At 45.6% G+C, this 17,122-nt stretch overlaps 1 protein-coding gene across 3 annotated transcripts in view; it reads left to right on the top strand.

The window, feature by feature from the left end:
• prickle3 (prickle homolog 3) overlaps positions 1-17,122 on the top strand; it is a 38,955-nt gene that overhangs the window by 15,621 nt on the left and 6,212 nt on the right. Inside the window, exons 1-6 of one of the 3 annotated variants that reach the window (XM_086123540.1) lie at positions 2,206-3,028; positions 8,736-8,818; positions 13,486-13,669; positions 15,066-15,179; positions 15,522-15,659; positions 16,723-16,926. In XM_086123540.1, the coding sequence (XP_085979666.1) occupies positions 8,772-8,818; positions 13,486-13,669; positions 15,066-15,179; positions 15,522-15,659; positions 16,723-16,926 (687 nt within the window). In that variant the 5' untranslated portion in view covers positions 2,206-3,028; positions 8,736-8,771. Of the gene's footprint in view, positions 1-2,205; positions 3,029-8,735; positions 8,819-13,485; positions 13,670-15,065; positions 15,180-15,521; positions 15,660-16,722; positions 16,927-17,122 lie in introns of those variants that run through there. The other 2 variants (XM_086123530.1, XM_086123549.1) reach the window with 2 other exon arrangements.

Here is a 17,122-nt window from a genome sequence, read left to right as displayed (position 1 = left end):
AACCAGTACCAACGGCCTCAGCATTGGCAACACCTTTTTTGAGCACAAGCGGATCCACAAAGTAACCTGGGTTTCACCTGGTGGCGGGACCCAGAACGAACTGGACTACATCTGCATCAACACAAGGTGGCGCTCGTCATTGCTCGACGTTCGCTCCCACAGAGGTGCAGATGTGGGTTCAGACCACTTCCTTGTGGTGAGTAAAATCAAGCTGAAGCTGAAGAAGGTGAAAAAGGTGCAGCCCAAGAGACCTTACGCAGTGGACAAGCTAAAGGATAACAACATCTCAGAAAGCTTCTGTGAGGAGTTGAGTAGGAAGCTCAAGGTATCACAACACCTTGCAAACATTGAGGAGCAGTGGAGTATGTTCTCTTGTGCCATTGCTGAAACTGCAGAAGCAGTTATCAGCAGAAAGAGGGGTACCAACAAAGAGAGATGGATAACAGACAACACCTGGAAGTTGATTGATGAAAGGAAAGTGGCCAAGATAAAAAGAGAACAAAAGAGGAGGCTCCGGAGCTGGAGGATGGAAGACGAGGAGTACAGGCGCTTGGACAGGGCAGTGAAGAAGAGTTGCAGGAAGGATAAAAGACAGTGGCTAGAAGAGAAAGCAAGAGAGGCACAGGAAGCAGCCGAGAACAACAACACGACGACCCTATACAAGATCGTGCGGGAGCTAACCAACTTCAGGAGCAGCTCTAGCGTGCCAATCAGGAGCAAGGATGGCAGGACACTTCTAAGCGACGAGGAGCAAGAAGCAAGATGGCTGGAACACTTCAGGGAGGTTCTCAACCAACCAATGCCTCCCGTGCTCTTCAATTTCGATCAAGAGACACCAGCTCCAGCTCTAAATATTACATCGAAAGAGATATCCGAGACTGAGGTTGCCAAAGCAATCAAGGGCCTTAAGAACAACAAGGCACGGGACTCGATGAGGTAGCTGCCGAGATGTTGAAACACGGCCAAGACGCTGTTGTGGAGAGCCTTACCCACCTGTTCAACCTGATTTGGCATGCTGAAGAGGTTCCTGCCGACTGGAGACGTGGGGTCATTGTCACGCTTCCTAAGAAGGGAAACCTCGCAGACTGCAATAACTGGCGGGGCATTACACTGCTGTCAATCCCCAGCAAGGTATTCTGCAGTGTCCTGCTACATCGCCTTAAAGATGAAGTGGATAACATCTTGAGGGAAGAGCAAGCCGGTTTCAGGAAGGGAAGGTCTTGCGCCGAACAGATCTTTACCCTTCGAAACATCATAGAGCAGTGCCAAGAACTTCAGACACCACTCATGATCAACTATATCGATTTCAAGAAAGCCTTCGACAGCATCCACCGGGAGTCACTGTGGCAGATCGTCCAGCTGTATGGTGTACCCCTCAAGTACATCAACATCTTCAGGTCATTGTACCACAACTCAACCTGTTGTGTCAAAACCAACAGTGGCACAACTGATGATTTTGACATTGTCACTGGTGTAAGACAGGGTTGCATTCTGTCACCCCTACTCTTCATCATCATAATTGACTTTGTGATGAGGAAGTCCATCACAGGGGAAAAAGTTGATATCAAGTGGGGAGGGAGCAGACTAGCTGACCTGGAATTTGCAGATGATTTGGCTCTGTTAAGTCACACCCAGCCCGCACTCCAGGAGTTGACCAACAATCTGCATGAGCACGGAGTTAAGGTCGGTTTACGAATTAGCCAGGAAAAGACCATGGCCATGGCCGTCGGACAGCACCAACACCTTCAACCACTCACTCTACACCAACATGACATAGAGTACATTGACAGCTTCACATATCTTGGGAGTAACATCTCAAATACAGGTGGTGTGGAGAAAGACGTCAACAGTAGACTTGGTAAAGCTGCGGGAGTGTTCCAACGCCTCCGCAACATCTGGTCATCGAAAGCCATCACTACGACCACCAAGCTACGCCTCTATATGTCAGTGGTTATCCCAACAGCGATTTACGCCTGTGAGACATGGATGAAGACAGCCAACATTACCAACAAGTTAGATGTCTTTCATCGGCGTTGCCTGAGATCCATCCTGAGGATCTCATGGAGAGACCACATCACCAACGAGGAGGTGATGAAGAGGGCAGGAGTGGCTGAACTGTCAGACATTGTCTCTGAAAGGAGAAGGAAAATGATCGGCCACGTACTCCGGCTGCCAAGAGAGAGACCGGCAAGTGTGGCCATGGACTGGATGCCAGAGGGTGGAAAGAGGAAGAGAGGTAGGCCAAAGAAGACGTGGAGACAGACTGCCAAAGAAGACTTCAGTGAGATGGGTGTCAGCTGGCATGGAGCAAGAAGGGTCGCCAGTGACCGGAACAAATGGAGGAGGCTCGTCGCCCAATGTTCCAAATAGGAGCGGGCGGAACTAACTAACTAATGTTCTCTCAGCCACGGCAACCCCAAAACTAAGGGTACGGATCGAGACCGCATGAGATAGAACTTTCGGTATTCAAAGTGATTGCCCGATAATCTTAGTCTTACTGGCCCGGTGATTTCTCTTACTTCCGCCAAGAGCCGCCCGTCCAGATCGTGAACCCGCTTTATTTCTTTTAATTCCTCCACCGGGCAACCCAGTTCCTTAGCCAACCTGGGGTCTAAAAAACAATTGTCCGCCCCTGAGTCCACCAAGGCCCGAATCGTAATGGCCCGTGAGGGACCATAGAGAGTTCCGTCCAGCTCCAGTCTATTAGGATGTCCCGGACGGGACTCCTCCCGTCTCGACTCCCGCGACTCAATACCGGGTGCAAACTCACAGTTCTCGGAGCGCCTGGACGGGCGGGCCGGTGTCACGGAACAGTTGGCAACACGATGTCCGGGTTGACCGCAGTAGAAGCAGGCCCGGTCCCGAATCCGACGCTCTCTCTCCTCTGGTCCCAAGCGTCCGCCTCCCAGCTGCATGGGCTCCCCCTCTGCGTCGGCTGGGCCGGAACAAGGATGACGCTCGGGTCCGGATGGTCGCCAGGACTCGTGGTCAGCCGGCCGACTACCCTGCACGTCGGGACTGAAAACGGGTATTTCCCCGTTCATCCCCGCGTTCCCGCTCGCGCTCCCGCATGCGGTTGTCTATGACAAGGGCCAGATTAATGAGCTCCTCCAAGTTGGTGCTATCATCGCGGGTAGCTAGTTCGTCCTTTAAAGCCACACTCAACCCGCGGCGAAACAACCCACACAGGGCGCAGTCCCCGTAACCGCTACGGGCGGCCAAAATGCGAAATGAGATGGAATATTCGGCAACGGACTGTCTTCCTTGCCGAATAGCTAATAGCCGTCCTTCGGCCTCCCTTCCCATAACCGGATGTTGAAACACGCGACGAAACTCGGCAACAAACTCAGGGAAGGAAAACCGAAGCCCGGGTTGAGCATTGCTTATTTCCACTGCCCAAGACGCCGCCTGACCAGTCAACAGGCTCATAATGAACCTTGGTGCTATCCTTCTCGTACGCAGAAGGTTGCTGGTCGAATATTAGAGAGCATTGGTGCAAAAATTGTTTGCAGAGTCCCTGTTCCCCACCATAACGAGGAGGGTGAGGGAAATTAGGCTCTCGCCCTACGATCGGGGAAGATGGTGTCTCGGTTGTAACCGTAGGGGATCTTGAGGGTGGCACTTCTCGGGGGCTCGTGTGTTCCATCCGGGAACTCAAAATTTCAAGCCGCTGAGCCAGGACGGCGACTGCCTCCCGGAGCTCCGCGAGCTCTTGTCTTTGTTGGCCCACTAGTTGCCCCTGGCTGGTCAAGGCGGTCATGATCTTGTTCATGTCTACAGGATCCATATGGTCGGAGTATTCTGTTAGGTTTCGGACAAACCGAGTTTAGGGTGGATCCTAAAGCGTAGACGAAAACAAGGTCTCCGTAGGAACAAATAAGGTTTAATGTACAAATCGCACCGATAAGGAGAGAACATAAAGCGCTGGTCAACAATAAGGACCAGAGGGTAAATAAAACGAATAACAAAAAGCGCTTGCACAAAAAGGCAAGGGAGAAAAATAAAGACCGCAAATACAAACAAAAAACAATGTATCACAAATACAGGCAAGAAAGACAAATCACAAAACAAAACCAGTAGTTACTATACCATGGGTACCGAGAATACAAAGCGAAAACACGACGAGGTCTAAAGCCAACTAGTCAATGAGCAGCGAAACAGCAATGCAATAAACAATACTCCGACAACAGGTGTACGGCGGAGGAGTCCTTAAATACTGAGTCTATTAATCACAGATTGGCAGCAGGTGTGCACAGAAGTCCGCACATGCCACCTGCTGGCCAGACCGCAAACAGAACCGTGACAAATACATTTCCAAATATTTTGCTTTCATGGCTCTCATTCAAAAAGGTTTCCCGACCCCTGTTCGAGAGCTTATCCTATCAATTAATTGGGCAAAAAATGATTTTTGCATTATTCTAAGTGCATGTGAAGTGCAGGCATTATAATTTCTTTGGGGATCATTTTCTTGTTCTCATGGAGTATCTGTGACTTAGTGTGTAGTGACGTGGGTGTCAGCAAATGAGAGCTTAGTGTTGGCTGGCTGTTAATTGGCGAACCCGTTAGCCAGTCTGTGTGTTCAGTGACTCGTTAGAGTTATGGCCATCAGCAGCCTGTGAATGACCGTGCTTGTTGCGTAATTGTTTTCTTACTGTTTGTTCAATTGACCATTTTTAGAATCAATTTGTTTGAGTTAGCAATTTAATCAACGCAGCCGTGTATGTAACGTAACATCTTGCATTCAAACACTGAATTGTAGCTGTAGCCAAAGAGACTAAGCAAGTTCCAGCTTGCTTCAAAAAAAGCGTCACATAGGTCAGGTCGAAAAAAGGCAATACAAGGGTGTTCATTTGGTGTGATTTCATGTGTCGACTCCCCGAATGTCATGTCAGCAAAAAAGCCTCCGGTGCCCTGTGATCAACAGGGGGGTTGGTTGGGCGCAATTTCCAAAGGTGTTCTGATCCTGCGGCTATTTACTCCTATTCCTGCTCGTTTTAATGATCATTCCCAGTGTTGAATGTAAACGCGCTTTGTCTTGTGTGCCTCCAAGGCTCAGTTTCCATGTCAGCGTTAGTAAATAGCTGTCGTCAACCCTACTTGCATGGATGTGTACCAAACAAGAGTCAAGAACAACAATGCAACGGCTCTATCGGAGTGCCGCATACAATGTTTTCCCACTGGCAAATAAACAGAGATGTAAATAAAACACTCTCCTGTATTATTGTGAAGCGGTGGGATTAAAAAAAAAAGTGTCCGAAAGAATTGTAGACCTTGTATGTTTTGATCAAACTTAAATCAAGGTTGCTCCGATCGATCGGTGGCCGATAATTATTGATCGATATTTGTGAAAAAGTGAGTTTGATCACTGCAGGAATCTCACTACGCTCTGTCATATTTCTTTTATGTAATCACATATTTGCGGTGTAGCACAGCACCACGACATGGCGTCATGTCACATTTCTTCTTCAAGGTTACACGCGTGTCACCCAGAAACTATTGTTGAAAGCCTAAATATTACTTGAGGCACTCTTATATTCCTTCACAAATGTTTATTATACGTAGACTTCATGAAATTAATGATTAAATTATTAATTCCATACTCGTACTCCAGCAGGATTGTCCATTGGATTATACAACCCCTTTATACCCACCGTATTTTCACGACCATTCGGTGCACCCGATGAAAAGGCGTTGTGGCAGTTGCGGGTGCTCTTTCTGTATTCAACAAGACACTTTGTATTATTGGACGCTGGCATGGTAAAACTGGTGCGATCTTAAAACATACGGGAGCATGCATGCACGCTATTTTTAAAAAGGCAACAGGATCAAAACTGAGTTCGATTGTACGTTATTGAAGTATTGAACAACACTATTACTTTTTTGTGGTTGTTTTTTGTATCTGCATGATACTGTCTGGGCTGCAACATTCACTATTATAGTACCCATGAAAGCAGGCTTGATCTGAACGCCAATAAAAATGTGGCTGCAATCATCCAACAAAAGAAAAATGTGGCTGCAATCATCCAACAAAAGAAAAAACTAAGCAGATACCTGCAGGTATCCTGTTCAAAGCCCCCCCCCCCCTTTCATTTTATTGCTTTGCACATTAAACTGTCTGCATCTAAGCGCAATGTACATTGTCTGCAATCACACTGGGACAGTGTGTGTGTGTTTAGGAAGAAGAGCATGCAAACAGTCTTTTGGTGCCTTTGTATATCTTGTGTCCAATGCATAACTGATATGGAAAAACACTTATCAACGTGCTTACAGTGCTTTTCAGGTGTGTGAACAAAATATATTTATCGCTGTCAACTGCACACGCTGGTGATAGTGTGGTTGTTAACTTAGGAAAAGAAAGTGGAGGGCTCAGTCAGCAGGAAAGGGTGCAGCTCTCATCCTGTGCCTGCTTCCTTCCGTCCAGCTCCAAAACCAGTAGGCATCAGGTCTACACACGCACTCGCGCACAAACACACACACGAAACGCAAGTCCTGAATGACCAACAAGGGCGGTGCATAAAGCATGGACTATACAGTACAGAGCATCTTTGTGCAAAGGTCGGACGTGAATGCATAACAAGTGTCTGACAATGGCAAGGGGCGGTCTGACATCTCAAAGGAGCACTAAAGCTACACTCATAGAAAGTGTTGCAAGATTTTAAACTGTGAATTTTCCAATGTGTTCAGTAAATGTTTGAAATGACCATGAAACAGGCACTTATACATTCATACACTTCCAATCGCGACTCTTCAATTTAACATTAAAAATAATACTTGGGGGGTGAAACATCCATGAATATTTGCACTGTGGTTGAGAGAGAAAAGTAATTTCATCTGTGCTGTATGTTACACATAGAGCATAGTTGACAATAAAAGCTGACTTGACTTGATAAGTGAATCTGCAGGCCCCAAACTGCAAATTTTCCAGCTGTCCACTGTACAGTGAACTTGTTCGGGTCAAGAACATTTGTCTGCATCTATTAGTGAGTGAAGTCAATTGTGTTTCTTCTGCACAAGTGGATTTCCAAGTTTGATTCATCAAGACATCGAGGGAGAATGTGCATTATGTCCCAGTAGATATAAAAATATGTACAGTAAGTAAAAGCACGCCACTTATTTTGAGGAAAGTAGAGCCTGGGGATTCGAAGGTGGACTCTCCTATCTCTGGGGATGAAGTCACCGAGGTGGTGCAGGCAAGACCCGGGGGGTGATTAAAATCCGCTGAGACTTCCTCAAGGCTCTGGATCTTGTGGGGCTGTTCTGGTTGACAGCGTCGCATGGACATCAGTTAAGGTGCCTCTGGATTGACGAAGCAGAGTGCTCATTCTTCTTTTTAAGAAAAGGACCAGAGGGTGTGTTCCAACTTCAGGTAATCACACTCCTCAGCCTCAGCCTCCCTGGTAAGGTATATTGAGGGGTGCTGGAGAGGAGGGTTTCTCAGGAAGTTGAGTCTCAGATTCAGGAGGAGCAGTGTGGGTTGTGCCCTGGCTGTGGAGCACCACACCCTTTAGCAGGGTCCTTGAGGGGGCATTGGGAGTTTGCCCAACCCAGTCCACACATGTTTTGTGTAGACTTGGAGTCAGCGTTTGACCATGTGCTTCGGGAAACTCTGTGGTCAGGGGTCATCTACGGACATGAGCTGTAGGTCCTGGACACAAACGGCCGAAATGAATTTCCGCCGCAGGGTTTCCTTGCTTTCCCTTAGACATAAGGCGAGAAGCTGGGTCAACCGGTTGGGACTCAGGACAGCCGCTGCCCCAGTGACCCGACTCCAGATAAGCAGAAGAAGATGGGTGGATGGATGAATAGATAAAAGCACAACAACAATAAATGAAGCAAATGTTGAGGTGTTTATTGTGGAATATGTTTTAGAATGTTCTTTGCTCTCAATTTACCAGTCGATCTACGTTCCAACCCTCATCTATGGTCACGAGCTATGGGTCGTAACCGAAAGAACGAGATCCCGGATACAAGTGGCCGAAATGAGTTTTCTCCGCAGGGTGTCCGGGCTCTCCCTTAGACATAAGGTGAGAAGCTCGGTCATCCGGGAGGGTCTCAGAGTAGAGCCGCTTCTCCTCCACATCGAGAGGAGCCAGATGAGGTGGCTCGGGCATCTAATTAGGATGCCTCCTGGATGCCTCCCTGGTGAGGTGTTCCTGGCATGTCCCGCTGGCTGGAGACCCAGGGGACAACCCAGGACACGCTGAAGAGACTATGTCACCCAGCTGGCATGGGAACGCCTCGGGATCCGCCAGGAAAAGCTCGAAGAAGTGGCTGGGGAGAGGGAAGTCTGGGCTTCCCTCCTAAAGCTGCTGCCCCCGCGACCCGACTCCAGATAAGCGGTGGAAAATGGATGGATGGAATGTTCTTTGCGAATTCATATGATTAGGCATTTCTAGATCAGAGCATTTACCTCCCCATGTTTTTCAAAACCTGTGTGAGATGAGTGCAGAAAGAGAGAAGTTTCCCATATCTCACTGTGTTGGTGCACAACTACAGTGTGGTGTTTTTGTGGAACGGGTTCAGGGGTCGTGTCAATGCCAATGCACATATGCTAATGCAGGATTTCCATTTGTTCGTGCCATTAGCTAATCCGTGTGCCATCAGTAGACAGGCGGTTTTCCACCACACCGTGCAGAAAACGCGAGCGGCTGCTCCTCTGTCCGGTGTTGCGCGTCCAGAGCGAGGTTGGTCTGCTTGCGGTGGAAAATGATGTGAGCTGAGCTGCTTTTTTACAGCAGGAGGAAGAGGACCCAGACAGAGGGCAGCCCTGCATGCGCTGTGGAGACCAGTGCCCCGGCTTCCGCATCCACGGATGGAGGTACGAACTGAAGGACCCTCTTGATTGTGATGTTGCCGTGCCTCCTTGACAGGAAATGTTTTTCCTCACTCAAGAGGTCACAGTTCCTCCCCGTGCTTTTTGTTGCTAGCCGAAACTACAGCTATGAAATACGGTAGAGAGCGTCAGGACCCTTATTTTTTGTTTCACATCTTTCTGCCACTTAGACTGTGGTCGCAGGCTGCCCAGTTGCCCATCCTTGGCCTATTTTAATAATTTAAACTGTACATATCAATCAGCGCAGTTCAAATGTTGTTTTAAAAGTCATTTCAGGACAAGGAATCCACAAATAGTCGAGGGTTCACCGAATGCAGAAGTGAAGATGAACAGCAGCAGCAGCGTATGTAGAAAAAAGATATTTGCCCCTCCTTATATCTTTAAAACTTGAATAATGTGCGAAACAGCCTTTAAATATAACGCAGAGGAGTTGTTGTTGCTCAATCGGCTAATTATCAACAAGAGCCACTTCCCTGAAAGTGTAATGTTTTTTTCCACTAAAGTGCAATTGTTTATTCTTGTCACAGTTGAAATCAGCTTAACGATGATCTGCTTCTCCAGGAAGAGCAGATCAGATGTATGCGCTAATCGTAATCATGGCCATTCTGTGTGCTGGTAATGGCCATAGCTACAGCATTTATCTTAATGGGGTGGGGGGGGGGGCAGTAGTACACCGTCCTGAGATAGTGCATTGTTTTCTAACATGTTGTCCGCTCAAGTTCATGCAAAGCCAGATTCTCTGCACTCAGCACTTCCACGTTAGGTGTAAGCTGGTGTGTTAACTTCCGATCGTCATAGTGGAAAATGTATTAAAACTCATAACCAAGTTCTGAGTTGTGCTGCACTTTATATGCAGCGAGAGTTATTTCTATTAAAGCTGAGTTGAGTTGACAGTTGACACCCTGCATAGTTCGCCTCATCTTTTGAAAAGTATAAGTTTTTGATGACATTTCAACCTTGAAAGTGTGAGCGTCAAACGGCTGCTCGAGTTGAGTTGAGTTCACGGCCATCATATCGTGTGCTCCTATCTCAAGTCAATTGGCCAAATGATGGCTTGTATCTCAAAAACTTAATTTGAGTCTCTCATATCTCTAGGCACCACTAAATTGGTTTGAATTTCTTAAGCAAAAAAAAAAAAAAGTAAGGACTTCTACTTACGGCTTCAAAACTAATACTAAAGTCAAACTTTTGTTAGTCAAAAGTTGACGGATTGAAAGTTGAAATCATTATTTTTGCCTTGGTCTCTATTTTATGAGAAAATCCAGTTGAGTGAAAAAGTTAATGTGTTCACAGCCAAGCTGAAAATACACACACGTTCAATGATAGAAAGAATGCAGACTGGTGGTGTTGTGACTTCACATACGCATTTCACATTTCCCCACGTACGCCATGTTGTCTTCCTCACAGACTTGGACAAAGCTGCATATCATGCCAGAAGTCACGTGCATGTGCGTGTCCCCTGAGAACTGCGTATGTGTGTGCACGACACTAGTGTATGTTCTTGTACTTGTGTTCAGTGCCGCAAAGTCTTTTGTTCCAGCCGACTGTCCGCGTGAGTGGAGATTGGGAGTCGGGGGCGGCAATGACATTGAAAAGATCCACGCAAAAGGAGAAATGAGTGCAGGGATCTGAGGGAGTTTTAAACAAGAGCACTGCTGGCGATTGGTCTGCATGCTAAACTGGACTCATTTGTCATGATTGCAGATAAAGAGGAGTCACCAAAACGTGTCTTGTGCACCGTTGCCTGACTCGGAGATCAAACACAAGAATCGTTTTAGTTTGCTATAATGGCATTAGATAATCCTGTCCACTTTTCTCCTATTTAGTCCAGGATGCTGCAGCCATATCACGCCCTTGTTCTTGGACAGTCTGCGAATAGGAGAACTTGCATTTGAGCTAACGAGAAAAAAAAAAACCTGTGGCAAACACATTTGTTGAGGCAGGCATGTCAGTAAGACCTGATTGTTTTGTTTTCAAGTCGACATTATATTTATTTTTGCCTATAATGCTTTTGATTGTCTATGCATCCAGGTTATTTCATTGTTGTTGTCTTTTGTTGACGTTTGGCCTCTCATCCAAGCATCAGTTCATGCAACAAAGCTAAATGAGGAGTGGCACAAGCCCTTGTGATTGCCGATGTGAACTGTGTGAAGCACTACGTAAGTGAGTCCTCTCTTTGTGAAGTTCTCTGCCAATCAATTGAACTTGCTTACCGGTACTTAGTTTTACCTGAAATCCCGTCCTGTTTGAACCGTTTCGCAAAGTTTCACCGAGCCTCAGACTGGCCAATTACAGCACAGCAGCACTAGCTAGGATTGAAGCAAACTACCGGTACTGTGAAATACAGAGGTGGGCGCGTCACTAGATTCTGCCAGTCTGTCACCCGTCCGTCATTGTTAGTCATTATTTCAAGCTGAACCAAACTGTAATCGTCAGTTCGTCATTGGGATCTGAACCCGCTTCCATTATCGGTAAATTACAGTTTGTCACGCTACAATTGCAATTCGTATTTTAAAGCCTACAAATCTTCTTGTTAATCTTCTATTACGACTTGACTGCGTCACCCGCATTCGCAGCACAAGCAGTGCATCAAAAACGGTAAAGAATCACCCCACCTCCCGTGAAAACTAAAACAAAGATATTCCACATTATTTACAATCGATATGTAAAATCATCTCTTTGACTCAAACATTCAGTCCCATGTGCGCCTTGTAACTCAGTAGGAGATAAATCAACGATGATAAAAGTCCATCACATGACACAATTCTCCCTTCTCTCTCTCCAGCAATGTCTCTCTCTCTGTCTTTCTCTCCCACCTCTCACTCTCTCTCTCCCCCTGATTCTGTCACACCATCTGGCATATGTGACCCAAACCGAAAATAATTGTTTACAAAATATTCTCAAAAGAAATCCCTCCACCAAAATTTAACAGAAAACCGTAGCCATAAAAGCTATCAATACACATGCATAAAATATTTGACTCAAAGATTGTAAATTCTGTTGGCAAGCAATCAAAGATAGTATGTGCTGAAATGCATCTGAAAGGTTGTGAAGCTAACAGTGTTGATATTTGAATTCAGTTTCATGCCATTTGAAACATAAATCATGAAGTGGATATTTCTGGTCATAATACTGACGCACAGACGATGCACTTTTGGCACACATCATGTTTAGCGGATATTTCCATCAAATAAGGACATCAAGGGGCCATGTCTCATAACCCCAAAACATTTCTACTCCTCGTGCTAACATGTAAAACGTGAGGCACAGAGCGAAGCTGCAGTTAGAGGAATGAGTCCACAAGCCTCTGATGGGGCGGCTTTGGGCCAAATATCTGTTGCATAGCTGAAAGTTGCTTTCATCACCTTGCGGACGGCGGCCGTGTGGGCTCCAGCTATTTCCTACACCCACTGGCATGTGCATGTCCTGTTTTGCTAGCAAGGACATGGTACATGGTCCGGATGCTGTGCACCACGCAGGTCATGTTCTGCCAAGAACCACCGCAGTGGTGCCATGAGATAATGTTTTAATTCAGACTGTGACCAAGCCTGTAACGCAAAACACTCACATCTCAAATCGTTCCACATTGAAATGAATGGAACTGCCATTCATCTGTTCCAGCCTCCCAAAAAAAACACAACAAAATGTTTGTAAGTTTTTTTAATGAGAAAAATTGTATTCTTTGATAGGACACTTCCAAAAAAGCACACAGTGACACAATGATGTATAACGTCAATACGATGGCATAATTACATACAATGTAAAGAAATCAAACAGTTTTGACCCGTTTTTTTGTCAGGTGATATTACAACTTAAAAGTCTGCATGTTTGTGATTTGGCACCTGTGGATTTGTATGTAATGGATATATATATATATAAATTTTTTTGAACAGACTGGAAACATTCGGAATTTAACATGTGGCGTTTTTGTGTCGTTGATGTTAGTCTGTGCCGGTTGGCATAAAGCAGCTTTGTGCCAACTTGAGCCACTAGTACCAGCTGGCAGTCTCTTACACAACAGAGATGTCATACACTTCATGCCACATGGTCGCCCCTGCACCATGTGATCACACCCCTCTGTCTGCCCACAAATGAGCGCACCCGCTCAACAACAGATGTGGAGTCCAAGGACAAGGCTGAGAGGGAGATTAACAGCGCCCATCTTCTCCCCTCTGGCTTAGGCCACTGACCTAATTTCCCACCTGTTTGGGGCGCAAATGAAGGGACTCGCTGCCATTAATGCAAGTGGGATGTTGGTGGGACGACAAGTCGTGATCCTGTAGTTCCGTCGGTGATGGGATTAAAAATCAAATTTAGTTGCCGTGCAAGAACAGGCAACCCAACCAACCTTTGCAATTATACATAGGGTTGTTTTCAAAGATTAATAGTTTGGCAGTAATTATGTTAATTTTGCTTTGTTTCATCCATTTGTCATTCAGACATAACCAAAATATAAAAATAAAATCAACTATGTTGATTGATGTGGGTCCCCATTTGCAACTATAACAGCTTCCACTCTTCCGGAAAACGTTTTCCACAAGATGTTGCAATGTGTCTGCGATTCACATTTTTCGTTCTCGACGCTCGCGTGCTGATACTCTGACAAATAATCGAAGATGCCGTTGATAGTTTTTTGTCAATTGCATCCACAGGAAGATCTGCATGCATTGCAAGTGTGAGCGAGAGGAGCACGCCGTCCGCTCATTGCCCGGCCAGCTGGAGAAGATGATGACAAAGCTGGTGTCAGACTTCCGCAGGCACTCCATCTCCGACGACGACTCGGGCTGCGCGTCTGAGGAATACGCCTGGGTTCCGCCCGGCCTCAAGCCTGAGCAGGTGAGACGATACTTGGGAAAGTCAGCTCTTCGAACCTTTTCTCAACCTTTGTTTAAAACAACAAAAAAACAACATTTCATTTGGTCAAGGCAAGTTGAAAAGGTGCTTCCTTTCAAGCATCTCAAAGGACAGTAAATGGATTTGACTGCGCTTTTCCTAACCTGTATCATTGTATGACGTCTAGTATTGCCGACACAACTTTAATGAGAAACTACTATGAGGACTTTATGAAGCACTCCTTCGATCAGTCAGGTTGTCCCCATCAGTGACAATGACTTAAGAGGCTATACTGATGATGACTGGAAATGTACTGGCTCGTATTTCTTAAATGTGAAGCTGACATTTATTTTCTTATGTGTAAATTATTGGCTGCAAAAACAACTATTCTGATGTCGCCTAATAATCGGATCGTAATTATTGTTTTATAGTATACTGGTAACTAGCAATTTGTCAGTTATTTGTCAGTGTCTTGTTACTCGAAATATTGCTGCCATCGCTCCAACAGCCTCACTTTTCAGGAAACCGCCCAAAAAAATCAGCTTGATTGATGAGTCTTTGAACATTGCATGGTGAAAGGGAGCAAGCTCTTTTCAACACTTTAGATTGGTAAATACCTTGTGGAAAATAACAGACCCATGTGGAGACTGAACAGGAGTACCAATCTGCGAATAAGTATGAAATTTACCAAATTTGGACATAGCGGATTTTGGCCCGACGCCATCACATCAGTTGGGTTCAAGGCACTTTTTCAACATTTTTTTTAATTTACGCTACCTTTCTCCAAGTACTTCCAGGTGATCTTGCTCGAACAGGAAAGGAAAGGAAAGGAAAGTCGCAGCCGAGCAGCAACTGGGTTTTACACTGGTTAGCCCACTTGCATGAAAGATTTTTGCTTGTGTTATCACAACATCCTGTTTCGGCCGTGTTGTTTCAGCGACAAAAGACCCCAAGATACTTAAACTCTTCTATTTGGAGCAGGATGTCATCCCCGACCTGGAGAGGGCACTCCACCCTTTTCCGACAGAGGGCCATTGTTTCAGATTTGCAGTTGCTGATTTTCATCCCAACCGCTTCACACTCTGCTGCGAACTGCACCAGTGAGAGTTGGAGATCCCGGCTTGAAGAAGCCATCAGTACTACTTCATCTGCAAAAAGCAGAGATGCAATACAGAGGCCACCAAAGCGGACCCCCTCACTGTCTCATCTGCGCCTAAAAATTCTGTCCATAAAAGTCATGAACAGATTTAGTGAAAAAGGGCAGCCGTGGCGGAGTCCAACCGATCCAACGTCAATCACTGAATTGCGACCTAGGGTGTCCTAGTCTTAAACTTTATTATTTGTATTAATATTTGTTTGACTTAACCACAATTTTTTCTGTGAATACCCCGCCTTGCAGGTCTACCAGTATTTTAGCAGTTTGCCAGAGGATAGGGTGCCTTTTGTGAACAGCGCAGGGGAACGATACCGAATCAAACAGCTGCTGCACCAACTTCCTGCTCATGACAGTGAGGTAACGTCACTCTCACACGATTAACTTTATCAAAAGAGACCTCAAAAAGCACAGACCTCCGTGGAAGAAACTTTGGAGCTTTCGTTGCAGTTGCTTAGTTGTCATGTAGGTGTAAAGAAAATCTTATTTGATAAAAGTAAAGTAAAATGTGCTCACCCCTCGCAGATGCCCGACAGACATAAAATAGAGACATTTCAGCAAATTTCGCATGGCATCTGGGTTGTCTTTGGAGACATGTTTTCAGATGCGTTTCGTTGAAGTTTAGGAGGGATTGACTTTCCAGGACGCAACGGCGTTTGTATTGGAGATTGGGAATGTGATGCATCTGATTTCATCTCACAGCCGCAGTACTGCAGCTCGCTAAACGAGGAGGAGAAGAGGGAGCTACGTTTGTTCAGCCAGCAGAGGAAACGAGACAACGTAGGCCGAGGCGTCGTCAGACTCTTCCCGGTTACCATGACTGGGGCCGTGTGCAAGCAGGTAGAGCAGCATTTTTATTTCAGGGTCATGCATACACAGTGCAGCAGCCTCACACATCTTAACTCATTCAGTACCAGCCAATTCTGCACCAAGTCTGAAAAAACGTTTAAAAACGTCTTTGGGAGTGAATGAGTTAAAAGAGATCAAAGATTTAAACTGCTCTCCTGTAGAGTATGTGTAAGTATGGTATATTGCATCATGTAGTAGAAAAATTGACGTGATTGTGAGCAAAGATGACACTGTTGGAGGAGTAAATGACAAACCACATGTAAAAAAAAAAAACAGTCATTCAACTCGAGTCATGCGGCAGGTCAGCTTCGCTTACTGCGCATTTATTAGTTGGATATCTGCAAATAAATGACTATTGGACCAGCAGAAGCCCTATCCCGGTCTTGCTTTTGTTGTTTTATAGTTTGAGGTGTCGAAAAAGCAAAAAATATTTGCGTGGAAAAAAACTAACACAAAATGCTCATTTTCTCTACTTTTTGGTCAGAAAGCAGCGTTTTGGGTGAAACCTACCCATGTTCTCCTGCTGATTCTTTAAGAACGTAAAAAGCTAGCGACACCACTCTTTCTTTTGGTCGGGTTTCTGTTGATATTATTATAGAACGCAATATTCTGTGGGCCTTAAAAGCCGATTCTCGCACGGCTGGCAATATGTGCAACTCTGTTTTGAAAACAACTGTCTGAGTTAATTCTATGTTTTGTTATTACTACCGGTAATTACATGTTCATACATGTGAAGACTGGTCATTTAAAGATTTGTCATACCTCATACATTCCAAAGGTAGGTCACATATGCAAACTGTATCAATATGCTACAATTTTTTTATACAGCTGTGTTTACATTTTTAAATGATCACTTCTGCGACATTCCGAGGAAACCACAATGTCCTGCTATGCTCTGTTTACAGCAGGCTGGCAAGCTCCTCATGTGGGCACCGTGTCGGTGATGTCCGTTCTATGGTTAGCCGTATTTTTAGCATGGGCGTTTCAATGTTGTCACACACTCAGCACGAAAACAACAAACACCAGAGTCTCTGAGTGAAATACATTTTTCCAGTGTGGCAGAAAGATCAGTGGCGGCGACATCGCCGTGTTCGCCAGTCGGGCGGGAAACGGCACTTGTTGGCACCCTCAGTGTTTCCAGTGCGCCTGCTGCAATGAGCTGCTGGTCGACCTGATCTACTTCTACCACGACGGACGCATCTACTGCGGCCGGCATCACGCTGAGAGGCTCAAGCCACGGTGTCAAGCCTGTGATGAGGTGACTGCCAACTAGCAATGCAATGCAAAATAAAAAAATCGGGGAGAGTGGGGTAAGGAAAAGGACATTTGTGGTAAACTGAAGTTGTAATGCCATTTTAGGAAATATTCTATGCGTGAATAATTTTGAAAAATAATATCATTGTCCCCCCCCCCCTCTGTTGCTATTGAAATTGAATTTCAAATTACTTTTTTAA

Source organism: Hippocampus guttulatus, chromosome 1 (genome assembly GCF_054856545.1).
Source record: "Hippocampus guttulatus isolate MCC_2025c chromosome 1, RoL_Hgut_1.0, whole genome shotgun sequence".
Classification (NCBI taxonomy): Eukaryota; Metazoa; Chordata; class Actinopteri; order Syngnathiformes; family Syngnathidae; genus Hippocampus; species Hippocampus guttulatus.
This window is presented reverse-complemented; position numbering and strand designations above follow the sequence as displayed.